A 16,360-nucleotide genomic window follows, 5' to 3' on the forward strand; every position below is an offset into this window, starting at 1 on the left:
AATTTATAAGATTACCAATACTTAAAGCCTACACAATTTTTTGGAAGTAATGTACCCTTTTTATATGTGTATAAATCCTTTTTACTAAAACTATAACAAAGTGCAATTTTACATATCATAGATACATTTCTTTTTTTATTTTACACAAAATTTACACATTAATAGTGTGTTAATTTTAATTCATTTTTGAGCCAGATTTTAAAGTTTTTGTATAATTGAATATACTTTTATTTCATGCAATGCGTTTTAACTTTGTCCTAAAGTACTAGATATATTATTAAACGTAATTAACTGCAAATGTTGATAGATAAATGTAAAAGTATGTAAATGAAATTTATATATTATTAAAAATATTAATTTAATTCCTAAGAGCCTTTTGAAAGATTTTACGTGTGTTAATAAAAGATTTATTTCAATATTTGGTGTTTCCAAACAATGCCTAAGAGGAAAAAAAGTAATATATATTTACATATATATTACTAAAATATAATATTTCTTATTATTATTCATATATATATTCTGTTTCGATAGATTAAAGAGATTTGTTAACATTTTACATTTCTTAAGGCAAGGTAAAAATAGAAAATATTTTTCATTTGAATTCCATTAATGTATTGAAAGTTCCGCAATAACAACTATTTGATTTTTTATTTGGAATTTAATTGAATTATTAAAATCAGAATAAAGAAAATTCTCTGGGTAAGATTAGTATAAAGCTTTTGAACTGACTTTATAAAATTTGTTTTCTAAACATTTTTTGAAACATTCTTATGACATATGCAAGATCAATCCATATATATATATATGTGTGTGTGTGTGTGTGCGCGCGCGCGTAACGATAATCATAATGTTACTTGTAATGTTTAAATCATATCAATTCCAAAAAATATATATTTTTTAGGTTTTAAAGGGTAAGAAAAAAAGAGAAGGGGGCTACATTTAAAAAAAATAAGGGGGGCGCAATTTTGGTATTTGCCCTGGGCGCCGTTTTATGTAAATAAGCTATTGTTCATCAAATAGAAAATAAAACAGAATATGCATTTTGGAAGCCTTTTTTTTTTTTCCCCACCGACTGAAGACAAAATGTGATAAAGAACTACAACTTTATAGGATCAAACACAAAAGTCTATATATGTCATATCTGTAAGATGAGGAACATTAAATATGCCGAAATCATGTTTCTGGGGTTGCCTCTAAAAATACAACTTAAAATTCGCAGTGGAAATGTGCCAACCGAAGAGAGATACGTATAGCATTGTAGAGGGGCTGCCCCAATTTCCAAAGCTGTGTCATTCAAAAGAAGTACAAAAAAAAACCCCGAAACCCTTTGTTTTACTATTCAAGAAAATGGATATATTACAAATCACACAAACATCAAAATTTCACACCGCACCAACAGTCCAAGGAGCAATCGATGTAAATATTTCAGCTTACTAAAGCAAATTAAGACCCCCCCCCGAGATAAATTCAAATTAATAATCAAGCAATTAAGAACCAAAACAGTAGCTATCCCCACATTAAAGATATCGTAACCAAAACAGCTAACGAACTAAATGCCTAAAAACAAACTTTTCATTTTCGCAGAAGAATTTAACTCCCCATTGAACATCAGCTTCCCAGTTAAATCCTGATGTTGATGTTCCTATTTTATAAAACAGCCTTAAAAATAAAACTTCAGCGTCTTAGCATCTAAAATTAACGCTAACATAGAAAAATACAACTCAAAAAAATTGAAAACGGCTGACGACTTCTGACCAGATATATCATTAATGCATTCCAATGGATAGCTAAACCAGTCAAAAAGCGCAAGGGAGGTGGGGGAGGGGAAGCAAGGCCATCCAGAAATTCGAGACGGCTATGATCGAAGCGGGAGAATGTTTCGCATTCCTCCTTATCGTTTGTGGTCAGTGACCTTCACAGAACGAGCCTTTCCATGCACCTGCTAGTTAAATTAGCTCTTTGACACTTCCTCTACCCTCCACTTTGGAACTTCTGAACTGACTCATATGGAATGAGTGCGAATCGTACCAACTTAAAAAACCTTGGAATCAACTTCTATGATCAAAACTCTTTACAAATAGTAATGTAGAACTATTACAAATTATTAAAGACTCAAATTAACTTTCTCTTCCCCCCCCCCTTTTTTTTTCCACTGTACAATTAGTACAAACTTCTTTTGTACTTCAGACTTCTCGCATTCGAAGTATAAGGGAAAGATCTCCTCAAAACTGTCTTGCATATTCTCTAATAAAATTGCCAGGTCAAAGAGCGCCTTACATGGCAGTGGCGTACATTAGTTACGAAATATTAACTTTTTAGCGTGAATTTAGCATTTTTACTGAATCTATCGTGTCATCCTTGGCGAGTTATTGGGCGATTAAACCCTCGTATGCGTTAATAGCGTCCGAAAATTGAATATATGTTTTATACACGTTTTTTTCTCAACCGATCGAAACCAAAATTTGACACAAAACTGCTCTTATACTCACAAAATCCCATACGAAATTTGATATATATAAGTCATTGCGTTTTTGTATTATTACGCTTACATATCACTAAAAATACAGACGATAGACAATCAATACGTTGTTGGATTAAACTCAAAATTTAATAACCGCCTATACTACAAATGTTAAATCTGTGTATCGAATTTTTTCCAAAAGCTCTTTTTCGTTTTTTAATTATCGTGTTAAATTATATTCGAGCAAATGACTTCATCAGAACAGAATTTAGTCAAAACTTGACAGAAATCTGCAAATTTGGTTGAAAGACCGTATACCAAATTTCAACCGTCTAGCTCAAAGCGATTAGTTATCTTTATCACAGACAGGCAGACAACGGACATTTTCCAAAAACATGTTTTTCGAACTCAGGGAAGGTGTAAAACGTAAGATTAATCAAAATCTCAGGTTCGAATTTTTTGACGATTATTATACTTTCTCTGCACTTTGTGTAAAAGAAAGTGAAATACTTTTTAATCGTCAAACAATTGAAGCTCAAAATTTTTCGAATTTTCCAGTTTTAGACCACCCTGAGCTCTAAAAACACATTTTTTTGTATTATATCTATTTGTTATGTCCGTATATAGACTTAATAACAAACTTATAGTATATAGTATTTCTATCAAATTTTAAGTTCATTCGTAGGAAATCTCTGTCCGGCTATCCGAATATAAAATCAAGACGATAACTACAAAACGAAGAAAGCTAAATGGATAAAATCTGATACACAGATTTCACATCTAAAGTGTAGGTACTTATCAAATTTGGAACCAAATCCGTCAATTCTGCTGATCTTAACACGGTAACTCAAAAACTCTTATGTCTTAAAAATATGGAATTTATACCTGGCTTTATGATTACAATTGTAGTCTTGTGTCAATTTCTTTTGTCCCAAACCATTGGAAACAACGCATCTAAGGCATAAATTCGGTTTTCTGGAACAAGTAAGTGTAGTTAAAGTGCAAAAAACTCTTCTTTCCGCACTTTAACGAAGCAAATCAATTCATCTACAAATTGGCTAGGTAATTTGCACATTAACTTCTTTCGAGCTTTAACGGTAACATATATAATGAACACGTAGGTAATTCGGTAGGTAATAACGATGAAATATGTAACATATATTACTTCTCTGAAAGCGTTTTTAATTTCGTTTTCATTATCATCTCCATAATTCAACTCAGTACATTTTGAAATGCTTTCTTCAAAACTTTGCTGCGTTTTTATAGGTTTATGTCGTATTTTATTTCTTAAATACTTCTTTGAAGTTGTTGGATTCCAGAACCGAAACCGAACAAAAACATGGCGCTGCACCAAAATCAAAAAGGAAATTTCGCTTTTAGAGATAACATCCGGAAACCTTTCATCCTGTTTGTGCAAGGACGTTCGTAAAACATGTATTACGAAGGTCGTGGTTTGTGCTTTCAAGAAGGAGGTTGAAACTATTAATAAGATTATTTCGTCATAACCGTTTCGTTTTCTTTTTATCTCTATGCAGGAGTCACTTTAATTGTTGGAGGAGTTGAACTTCAGCAGCGCTGTTATCTGCTTATCATCTGCTTTATCTGAATACACCTGCACAAGATCTCAGTTATTATTTTAACTGACAATGCTGTTTGAATTTAAATTGTAGTCTGGAACAAATCTGTGCTAATTTTGAAAGTTTTTATTGACAAATATATATATATAACTATCAAAGTGTGAATACTCAAATATTATGGATAAATTTGAAACTCTGAAGGATGATGAATTAGCGACAATTACATTAAAGTCTAGGCATGATCTACTGACTAAATTCAAGAAACTTGATGAAGTAAGTGCAGAGACTTTTTATATCGATATTTTGAAGAATATTAAAGATTTCATAACAGTGGATAAAACACACCTTTTGGAACATTTGAATTGGTTGTTATATAAAATTGGTAAACATAAAAAAGAGGAAAATTTGCAACATTATTTCGAAAGTGCAAAAACTCATTTTCAGAATTTTAATCTAATTATTATAGCTTGTAGAAACAAAGCAATCGATGCTTTGAGTCTGATTTTAGGAGACAAGAAAAAAACTCTGTACAATTTGTCATGTAAAATTCATAATAGTGACATTTCATCCTATGATCTCGATGAATTCAATCACAATGTTTTTTATTATGCTATTCGTTCTAATAATACTGACATGCTAAGTCTTCTGATTGATAAATGGCCAAATAAGAATCTTCGTGAAGATTTGGAAGAATTAGATCATCTTTTGTCGAGGAGTTTCAAAGAATTAAAATTAAGAAATGTATTTTTAACAACAGAAATGGAGCTATGTGTTCATAATGAAATATTTAATATTCGTTTTTTTCATAGAAATCCCAATGATGTGAGCAGTGGAAACTCGATTGTTCACATCAAGAAACGAATTGAGTTGCTGATCGAAAATATTAAAATGATTAAATCTTCTTATTTGTATTCTGACCCGGATGAAGAATTCATGCTTTTAGCCGAATTCATAGTGAAGAATATCCATGTACTGAAATCGGTTTTGAGATCTACTTACGATAAACTTCCTTGGGAAGAAATTGAATTTTACTTAACAATTTTTATTCAATTCTGTAAGAAAACATTGGGAGTAAATTTAGTGTACAACACTGTGCTAAAAAAAGAACAAATTCTATTGTATTTGGAGAAATTTTCTCACATTCTAGAATCTGAAAAGAAAAATATTGAAAATAGTGATATCAAGACACTTTGGAAGAGTTTAAAATTGGAAAGAGATAAGGTAGTCGAAAATATAATTCAAAACAATTCGGTATTTAAGAATTTATATGCTGATTACGAAAAATTGCGAGATTTTTGCAGTTTAGAGACAATACAGCATTATACAGATTTAGCTAATTCTGCAGATGTATCTAAGCTGGAAGGAAAGCTACTCATTATAAGAGCTCTGCAAGTTACAGGTGAACATACTAAAATGAAACTTTATACTCCAAAATTATCAGGTAAGACAGCACGTCTCTTACTTTACTCTTTACCTTCTGGAACAAGAAAAGTGATTGAAAAGTTACGAGATTCCTTATCACATGGTAATTACTCTGTAGTTCAATCAGAAATAGAAAACAATTCTTTCAGTTTCTTTAAAGATATACAAATCGACATGTCAAAAGTGAATAGTTTGGCTGCTGAAATTCTTTCTGAAATCAAAACTGAGCAGATTGAAAAATTATTGCTGAATTTAAAAAATTGCAAATATTGGAAAGATGTCAAAGACCTTTTAGAAATATATTCTTTTTCGTATGAATCGATTGTTGCTGAAATAAAGAAACTGGACTTTAGTAGGCTGATTAAAAGTGATTCTGAATGCTTATGGGAATTGCTGGAAAGTTTTTATAATCTTGTTGGTGAAAAGCGACCTGATGAAGATATGTCGTATCGGGGAATTTATTCCGCGATACAATACGAAAAAGAGGAATTTAGGAATAGGAAGGAAGAAATTACATCAATTTTTTATAAACTTCACAATGTCTATGGAATTAGTCAGGTTGTGGATTGTAATGATGTGTTTAATTTTGATTTGCTGTCTTGTGATCTTGAGGTAACTGATATTTCAACTGCGTATAAAAAGAACTATGCAGGAGAATTAGCAATACAGCTTTTACAGAGTATTCTCCCGAGAATTCCACCAGGAAATAATGAAATATGGAAAAAAGTCTGGCAGATGTTCTATTTAATAGAATTTCAGATGGGCAATGTTAAGTGGATAAAGGAATTTGCAGATATTCTGTATTTGCAGAAAGAGAAAAAAGTATATTCAAAAGAAGTGCAAATGCAACATGTCTTATTTTCAAAAATTTCTACTCTTGAAACGATATTAAAAGAGAATGATTTGCTAGATAGTTTGCTTACATCGAATTTATCTTTCTTTGAAAAGAACAGAAAACTACAGGCAATTATAGAAATGTTAGAATTAGATATTTGCTCTCTTTTAGAGGATTATTGCACATATAACAATTTCTTTTTAGACAACGATTATACTTTGCAAACAGGTCATAATTTGCGAAATAATTTGGCTCATATGAATGCCTTAATAAATGATTTATCACCATCAGCTTCTCAACAAGTTTTACTGAACGCGCGGAAGCTTGCAACTGAGAACTTCGTGGACAGTGATAAGAAAATTGGTCAAGTAGAAAAATGTGATTCACATAAATTAGAGACTACTCACAGTAAAAACTTATTCATAATTCGAAATCAGAGAGAATTATTTGTTGCTCTTTCAGAAGGAAATATGGATAATGTTCGAAAGTGCATCAAGAAAGGAGCGGATATTTTTGGAAAAGATAAGGAATCGAGATCTTGTTTGCATTTTTCCTCTCAGGCACCAAACATTGAAGCTATGGAATATTGTCTCAAACAAGGATTAGACATTAATTCAAAAAGTTCTAAAGATGAGACTGCTTTACATACTGCTGCCAAACTTAATAGGTTGAAAATAGTCGAATATTTATTGAAGAAGGGTGTGTCTGTCAGTAGTCGTAACGCTCAAGGTCTAACACCGCTGCATATTGCTGCAGAAAATAATAGTCAAGATGTCGTTAAATATTTGTTAGAACATAAAGCACAGACATCAGTATCTGTGTTTCCTTTACCACCCTTACATTATGCAATTTACAAAGGCAGCATCGAAGCAGCGAAAATTCTGTTAGATAATGAGCCAAATGTTGATAAAATTAAATCTCATGGTGGTTTCACAGCATTATACACAGCTGCAGAAAAAGGAGACCCTTATCTAGTAAAGTTGTTGATGGAAAAGAATGCTAGAGTTGATGCCAGAGATGATTTCGAAAACACCCCCTTGCACGTGGCATGCTTAAAGTCTCATCTAGATGTTGTGGAGATTCTAATTTCAAAAGGTGCAGATATTAATGCTAAAAACATTGAAGGAAATACTCCTCTACACAATGCCGCAAAGAATGGCAAGAAATCTACTGCAAAATTTTTATTGCACCATGGAGCTGATATATATGCAAAAAATTACCATTTCTATATTCCTCTGCATTACGCCGCTAAAAATGGGCACTTAGACATAGCAGAACTGTTTCTGAAAACAGACAGTAATCTTGTACATGCAATAAATTACTTGAGGCAGACACCATTACATTTTGCAGCTTGTAAAGGACATACGAAATTAGTTAATCTGCTGTTAAAGTTTAATGCTATAATAGATAGTAAAGAAAATACCAACGCTACCGCACTCCACATCAGTTTATGTAACGGTCATTTAGAAGTCATTCAGTCTTTGATTGAAAAGGGTGCTGATATTGAAGTCATAGGAACAGCAAAAAAATGCAAACCATTACATCTGGCTTCTCATCTAGGAAATGTTCAGATAGTGGAATTATTGACTTCTAAAGGTGCAGACATCCATTCTAGAGATGCTAGTGTTCAAGCTACACCTTTAGTCATTGCTGCTTTACGGAGGCATAAAGATGTAGTGAAATTATTAGTAGCAAAAGGAGCCGATTTCCGAGAAATTTTCAAATTAGGAACGGATCCAGTGAATTTAACAATTTTTAATGCACTAAGTGAATTGCTTTTAGATGAAAATATAGAAATGAATTTATCTGTTGTTGAGAATCTTGAGCCAATATTGCTGCTAGCAGGTGGATTTGGACATCAATTGATGATAAAATTCTGCCTTGAAAAGGGTTGTTATATTAATGCTAGAAATGAATTTGGATCAACAGCATTGCATTTAGCTGCCATTAGCAATCATCAAGAGGTTGTAACTTTTCTACTTGAAAATGGCGCAGATATTAATGCTGAGGATTCTGAAGGTAATACAGCATTATTTTTAGCTGCTAAACACAATGCCAAAGAAACTGTTTGCTTTTTACTTAATAAAAAAACAGAAATCACCAGATTTTCCACAAATGGCATTAATACATCTTTGTATTTAGCAGTTTTGTCCGGTCATGCATCTATTGTAGATGTGCTATTTAAGGAATGTGAGTTTGATATTCTTATACTTCAGGAAAAGTATGATTTCCTACACAGAGCATCACAATTTGGTCACAGAAAAGTGGTTGAAACTTTGTTGAAGGAAGGATTTAAAATCGATGCTCCTTGGTGTAGTCTTACTCCCCTCCATCATGCTGCAGTTCACAATCGTTGCGAAATAGCGCGTCTTTTAATTTCAAGAAGAGCCAACGTGAATGCTCAAGATGCAGAAGGCAAAACTCCTCTTCACTTAATCGTTGAAGGAGATAGCATCGAAATGCTTGAAATATTGTTAAATGGAGGAGCTGATATTTCCCTTAGAAATAATAAAAATCAATCTGTAGTGGAAGTAGCAGTAAGTAGCAATCGATTGGAAATAATTAAACATTTGACACAAAAGCAAGATATCAATATTAATTCTATAGGTATGAAAGGGTTCTCTTTGTTACATATTGCTGCAGAAATCGGATCACTAGAAATAACAGAGTATCTCACTTTAAGAGGAGCCAATATCAACGCTAAAGATATGAATGATTCTAAACCTATTCACATAGCAGCACAGAAAAGCCACAAAGCTATTGTCGAATTTTACTTGAATAAAAATATTGGTGTTAATGATTTAGGGCATCAAGATTTTACACCACTGCATTTTTCTGCTTTGGATGATAAAATAAACGTTTGTGAATTATTAATTCAAAGAGGTGCTGACGTTAATGCTTTTGCAAAAAATGGAATGACTCCTATTCATCTAGCAGTTTTCAATGACAGCGGAGATGTCTTTCGTATTTTGTTACATAACGGCGCATATTATAATACTTTTGACGTTTCTAGCAGTTCGAAGTTAGCAGAGATTGAAAATGAATCGATTAAATGTGTTCTAAAAATAATTGAGAAATTATTTATTGCCATAGAAAATAATGATCCTTTGGAAGTCGAACATCACCTTAAGGAAGTGGATCATCATCCAATGTTTAGTATTGTAAATGTAAGATGCGTGACAAATGAGACCCCTCTTCTTCGTGCTTCAAGAGAAGGTTACAAAGAAATCGTCGATCTTTTGCTGAAATTCAAGGCAAATCCAAACATTGGTGACAAGCAAAAGCTCATGCCTTTGCATTATGCTGCTAGGTTTTCACATTTGAAAATAGTCAAAACTTTGCTGATGAACGGTGCAATCTATAATGCACCATGTTTGCTTGGAAAAAGTCCTCTAAAATATGCCACAGATCAAAAAATTGTTAACTTGTTGCGTTTCGCTAGCAAGGTCTTTACAAAAATCAAGAACAAAAACGAATCTGTGCTGAAAGATTTGAAAATGGCAAATAACGAAGAATTTTCCAAATTGTTGCTGAGAGCCAAAGATCTTAAAGGTAATACTCTAGTAACGGCTGCCATTTTGAGCGATTTTCCAAAAACTGAACAGTTGAAAGCACTGTTTCAAGATGATATAATTCATCAATGGAAATTAGTCGACACTTTGAATTCCCAGCAGAATTACTTGGAAGCTTCTGGTAAATTAAAAATTATCTTAGACAGGAGAATTGAAATATTTGGAGAAGAAAGTCCAGCTACATTAGATGTTCAAGAAGGATTAGTTCGTGCGTATCTAAATCAACAGAAAAATGGAGAAGCCCTAGATTTACTTCAGGAAATTCATCAAAAAAGGAAGTGTATTTTTAGTGAATACCACAAAGAAACTTTGGTGGCGAAGCATCTAATGGCTTTAGTTTTTCGCAGGCAAGGAAAAATTCCCGAAGCATTCGAACTTTTCAAAGAAATTTTAAAATACAAAAACGTTTTTGAAAAATCACATGTGGACCTTTCATATGCCGAAATGGAGACGAGTTTAATATTGGCAGGAAGGGGAGATTTTCTCGAAGCACTGAAAATGGTCAATGATGTCTTAGATAAAAGTAATGAAGTATTTGGGACACATCATAAAATTACCCTAGATGTTCAGAATAATAAAGCTGCGATATTACAGATGCAAGGAAACTTTCTAGAAGCAAAAGAAATATTTGAAAAAGTTTATAACTTCAGAAAAAATAGATTGCCATGTTATCACATGGATGTTTTGAAAAGTCTATCAAGTGTAGGAAGAACGTTGTGCCAATTAAAAAAGTATGACGAAGCACATAAAATTTTCAAGGATATCCAAAAAATTTTAAAACGACACTATCCTCCGAATCATGTTTTTATTTTGACAAATGAATCCGATATTGCAATGATATTCCTCGAATTAGGAATGAAAATAAAAGCGTTGAAGATGTTTTTGACTGTTGAATTAAAAATTACAAAACTGGAAGCGAGCCATCCACTTGTGCAGAGGAATAAGAAAGAAGTTGAATCAGTTTTATTTAGACTAATGGTGATAGATTGTCAATGGATGGTAGAGAAAATTCGAATGGAATTAAAACAAGATGAGGAAAGGAGAATCGCATTGCATACAGCAATTGCTAACGGAGAAAGAGAAAAAATTAATATTTTACTGGACAATAAAACTGATATTTTCATGGATACTAATGAAGGCGATACAGCTCTACATCTTGCTTCAGCCAAAGGATACGATGACATTGTAGAGATGATATTTAATCACACCAAAAGATGGAATCCATTTGCTGCAACGGACTTAGCAAATGCAAAGAATAGCACCCTTTCGACAGCCCTGCACCTCGTTTCCAATGTGAAGATAGCTAAAACTTTGTTGAAACACGGAGCAATTTATAATGACAAAAACGCCGTTGGTCAAACACCTCTTGATCTGGTTCGTGATGAAAAAGTATTTGACTTGCTTCAGACAATCGATGACCTGTTCAACGATGTCCGAAATGGGAATCGCAGGGTGCTTAAGAGACTTAACATACTTGATCATGATGAAGTCCTGGCTGCAGCAAACGCCCGTAATTCTCAAGATCAATGCTTGCTGCAAGTTGCAATTGCTAATCATCAAAAGGATATTGCTCGAGAAATACTAAATTGGTTGAAAAAGATAACCGACAAATGGTAAGTATATATTTTCAAAGTAAAAATATTATTATTGTCTTCTAATAACAAGAAAATTAAAAATGTACAAATACACTTTGGAGAATAACAGAATTGAAAATCAATAGAAAGTTTTTTAGTGAAATAAGAGACTATCATGAATATGTTCATATTATAGCAAAAAGTGTGAGTTCGAAGATAATAGCTTACTTATACTATTAAAAAATTATACTTTTAGCTCTTAATTATCAATTCAAACATTGATTTAGCGAAAAATTTATTTCACAGAGGTGGTGTTATCCGGACATCCGTTTGAGAAATATTAATTTTTTGGATTTCTTAATATTTGCAATATGGAATTACAAAATATATTAAATATAAAAAAAAGATTGGAAATAATAAATGTAAAAAGGCCTTAAATGTCATTTTATTAAAGAAGTATGATGTAATACTTTTTTAAAATTGAAAATCAATACAGAAAAAAAGACGGTATCGTCTTAAGAAAAGATTCTTGGATATTCACTGTACGTTAAAATGTACTGCTTTAAACTTCAATTCAGTAAAACTATTTCTATCAGAATCTCATGCTTTTATGTTTTTGTTTTAATATCCATATTTTTAAAAAAAAGTAATTAAAGTATAAAATGTTAGAACAGTATAGAAAGGTAAAGAATTAAAGTAATTAATTATTAATAAAGAAATATTATTAAAACCAACTAGAATATTTAATATTTCATAAAATTATTAAATGTATTGTTTGTTTCTTATGGCACTTGCCACTGACAAGCCCGCTGTTACGAAGACAGCGATTTAAGCCTGAGGGGAACGTCTCTTATTTTTTATAGCAGCGCCAACTAGGGCCAAGAGTATGACTTTGCCACTCACGCATCATTCATTCGCTTGCACAACCCCTTTTCACAGGAGGGCACATTCACACATCTCACAGATAGAACAACAGAAGAACAACCATGTCCAAACCGGGACTCGAACCCGGGACGCCCAGATCACGGGGAAGACGTGCTACTCCTATGCCAGGACGCCGGCATTAAATGTATAGATTATGTACAGACAAAATAATACGAACACCCATGAAATAAGATAAAAACTTCTTTAAGCTAAGTGTTGGACCCCCCCCCGGCACGACGGTCACTGCTGCCACGTACTGTGCCACATCGCATCACCAAGCTAGAAATTCTACAAAACCAAATATTAGACAAATTTCCAACATGCCCCCGTTTGGCAGAAACAACAATATCCCGAACGATTTCAACATTAATACCATCAGAGCACTGATTAAAAAACACGCCACTACATTCTTCGAAAAAATAGACAATATGCAAAACATCGCGATAAAATTAATTCCCCGCTCCCATCTGTATGGCCCACTTTATAAGAAAAGACCAAGAGCACTCCTGAAATGAGAGAAAAAAAAATGTGTCAAAAGCATGGCCAAGCCCAAATACCGCAAAGAAGAAAGAAGACCATTGTTAAGAAGCCACGTGCCTGGCACACGCCGACCTTGGGGAACCCCCTAAACAGCTGAGTGAAACCAGTTCCAGCTGGTTCTTATCTCCCTGTTCCACACCTTCCAGACGGACGAGAATGAAAATCCGAATTGCTGACCAACCATCGCCCTACTAATAATTACCAACCCTTTTATGTATTTTGACTAAGATTTAATTGTAATCTCATCAATCTTTTCTCTTAATTTTTGTCACTTATTTTTTATTATTAATTTATCCTTATTATTTCATTTTTTCCCTTTTTTATTTACATTTTTTTAAATTTTTTCCCCTTTTTATAATTAATAACAACTTTTAAAACTCTTAAACTTCTATGCACTACATTATGAAGTTATAACATGTTTGTACTGTTATCTTTCAACAGCACCATTAGGGATCGGAGATTATAGGCTGACCGCCCAGGCTCTCCGTATAAATATTACTATTCTGGTGTTGAACTGATAAACGATATCAAGAAACACCGACGTGGCATGCTGTCTCGCATGATAACGCTCATTTTCATGTGGCTGTGGCGTGCCAAACATTGTTATAGCAATTCCGCCGGAAGTTCAAACATTACATAAACATTCTCTCGTTGTGTAACTATAACATCTTTGGTCCACTCAAGAAGCTCTGAAGGGACCACAATTTGCAAACAATAATGAGATCTCAGCTGCCGTTTAAAATTGGTCCCACATCCAACCCACAGCTTGTTCACCCAGGGTATCCATCATCTCGTGGACCAATGGGACATTTGTTTCAACCTGCAGAACAGAATGTCGTCTCATACCCCCGTATCCGCAACCATTCTGGTCACAGAAAAGTTTGGTGAGCATATTACGGGAGTTTCAATAAATGCCAAAATATTTACAACAGAAAAAATAAAAAAATAACTATGTACAGAATTTACAAATTTATAAGAAATGAAAATAAAATGAAACCATTTGCAAAAATTTTCTACTTTGAAGTATTATAGAAAAATTATCTGGAAAATAATAATATGAAGAAATATATTATATATGAAAAAATGAATTCTGTGTTCACTTGTTATCATGACATAATACATGAGGATGCAGTTATAAAAATCTAATAAAAAATGATTTGGTAAACAAATAAAATCTCTGTTTGAAAGATACCTACCTACAAGGTGACTTTGTATAGCCTGTCTGTTATGTCTGCATTACTTCTTTCCATTGTATATTAATTTATATTTTTACCATGACACAATTTATTAATCCAACTGCCGTTCCACTTTCATTTGGGCGACCTTGTATTTTAAATTGGTTCTTTCTTTTTGAATTACCCTGCATTTAACAAAAATTCTGTGTGAAGATTAAATATTTCATCTATTACTTTTTTAATACTTTTTTAATTTAGAAAAATAAATGAATTCTTGAATTAAAAATTATCACAAATAAGAAAGAAAGAAAAATGACTCCACAAAAATCTTTGAACAAAAAGATTTACGACTAAAGAATAATTGAATGGCTTACCATTCAAAATTTAGTTGACATTTAATGTAAATACTATTTAAAATTCTCTTGGGTTTTATTCTTTCAGATGTCACCAAAGCTGCAAAGTAACACCATGGAAGAAGAGTGCCAAGTTGGAATTTTGTCAAAACAAAGTCAACTACTTTAAGTTCTGATGATGGAATTTGGCCACTAGATAGAAATGTCTCAATGAATCCTGGAGCTTTTGTGGGGACTGTTTTAAAAATAAGGATTCTACATAAACTCTGAGCACAATTCTTTCAGAATCATGAAGAGCGATTGAATATAATAAAGAATTTTCTGTCCTCTAAATGAAAGACAAGCAAATAAAGTTATACTAAATGACATATTTTGTAAATGAATAATATATTGTACAAGCGTAAAATAAACAATAACATTTAATAGTATTGTCTCTAACGAAGCCTAGAAGTTCAAAATTACTGTACATTACAATAAGATTCAACTATTAACTCTTTGCGGCGCATTACCCTTTAAATTTTAACCTCAAACAATGAAATTTATAGATAACCTAATTAATCTTATAGGCATACATAGGATAAATTTCGTGAAGATTGCACTAATTCTTTTGATTTTGAGGGTATTCCGTCAAGCTCTGAAAAGGGGCGGCTAACCGAGCATTGCAGTGAAGCCCGAAAATGGATAGAATCTCTAGAATTTTAAAAATGCTACACGTTATACCTGTGCAGCGGATTTAACATGATCCAAAGTGTACCACAAACAGGCATTCTCAGATTCACTATTAGAGCGCAATTTTGAAGCATTTTTGGTTTTTGGAAAAAATTTGTTGATCTCTCTTCGCCATTTTCAATACAATTAATTTACAAAAAAAATCTACATTTATATTTAAAATAAAAAATTAAGCTATAAAATATACATATATATATATATACAGGGTGTCTCAAAAACATTTACCGAGGCTTTTATTCCTTAAATATTGATCATAGACATATACTGTAAATTACAAAGTTGCTTAAAAAAGGTTCAAAATGTTATGAAATTGATTAAAATTTTTAGGGGATTAAACTTAAAAAAATACAAAATTTAAATTTTTATACGGACCCCATACAAAAAAATTCTCAGTGAGTAAAATGTGCCCCATCCTCTAATAAGATCAAATAATGATAAAATAATAATGAAATTAATGAAAACTTTCAGAGATATGTTAAAACAAAGTTGGTGAAGGGCAACAATCACAAATTTAAATGCAAATGTTTGCAGATGTAGATGACGCGACGCAGGAATGCATCATAAGGAAATAAAATATGCTTCATATTTTTAGTTTGAAATACAAATTTTAAAATCTATGCTCCCTGAAAAATACTTTAAAATTTGATATCATGAATTACAGAAAATAACTTAAAAATAGCACAGTCAATAAACTTGTAAAAAAAACTTAGAAATGTTTGCATATGCAAATATATGTCTCTGATTGGTGCGTCCCATAATCTCAACAGTCGCGTCATTATATTATTTGTGCTCTGTCATTGTTCAATAGTATAGCTTACGTAAGAATAACTCGCACATAAATATTTCACACTTGTGCTACATTTTGAGAGTGCAGTTAGCCTGTATAAACAGTATATCATAATACAGAAATGAAGAACTTTTTGAAATATTACTGCTTTACAGTTTATGCAATCGCAATGTTAGCGAAACTGCACAGGAATTTCGGCCTAAATATCCCAATTCCCGACATCCTTCTGGGAGATTTATTTCCTGATTAGTGCAACGAATGCGTGAAATAAGAAGCGTATATCCTGTAGGTGGATCAGGTAGGCCCATACTCAACGGATGAAGAAATTGATATTTTGGCTTACTTTTGCAGTCATTGTGCTGCTGCTTCAGAAATGAACCTATCACGCGCAGCAGTGTGGAGAATACCGAG

General features: G+C 32.5%; 1 protein-coding gene across 2 annotated transcripts; it reads left to right on the forward strand.

The window, feature by feature from the left end:
* Positions 1 to 4,092: 4,092 nt before the first annotated feature.
* On the forward strand, positions 4,093 to 14,817 carry LOC129972127 (uncharacterized). Of its 2 annotated transcripts, XM_056086131.1 has the most exons (3): positions 4,093 to 4,311; positions 4,848 to 11,480; positions 14,522 to 14,817. In XM_056086131.1, coding segments are annotated over exons 1-3 (6,639 nt in total). In that variant the 5' UTR covers positions 4,093 to 4,306; the 3' UTR covers positions 14,523 to 14,817. The 2 variants fall into 2 exon arrangements, with proteins under 2 accessions (XP_055942106.1, XP_055942105.1); XM_056086130.1 differs by having other exon boundaries at positions 4,093 to 11,480.
* Positions 14,818 to 16,360: the final 1,543 nt, after the last annotated feature.

This window comes from Argiope bruennichi, chromosome 6, assembly GCF_947563725.1.
Source record: "Argiope bruennichi chromosome 6, qqArgBrue1.1, whole genome shotgun sequence".
In the NCBI taxonomy this organism is placed as follows: Eukaryota; Metazoa; Arthropoda; class Arachnida; order Araneae; family Araneidae; genus Argiope; species Argiope bruennichi.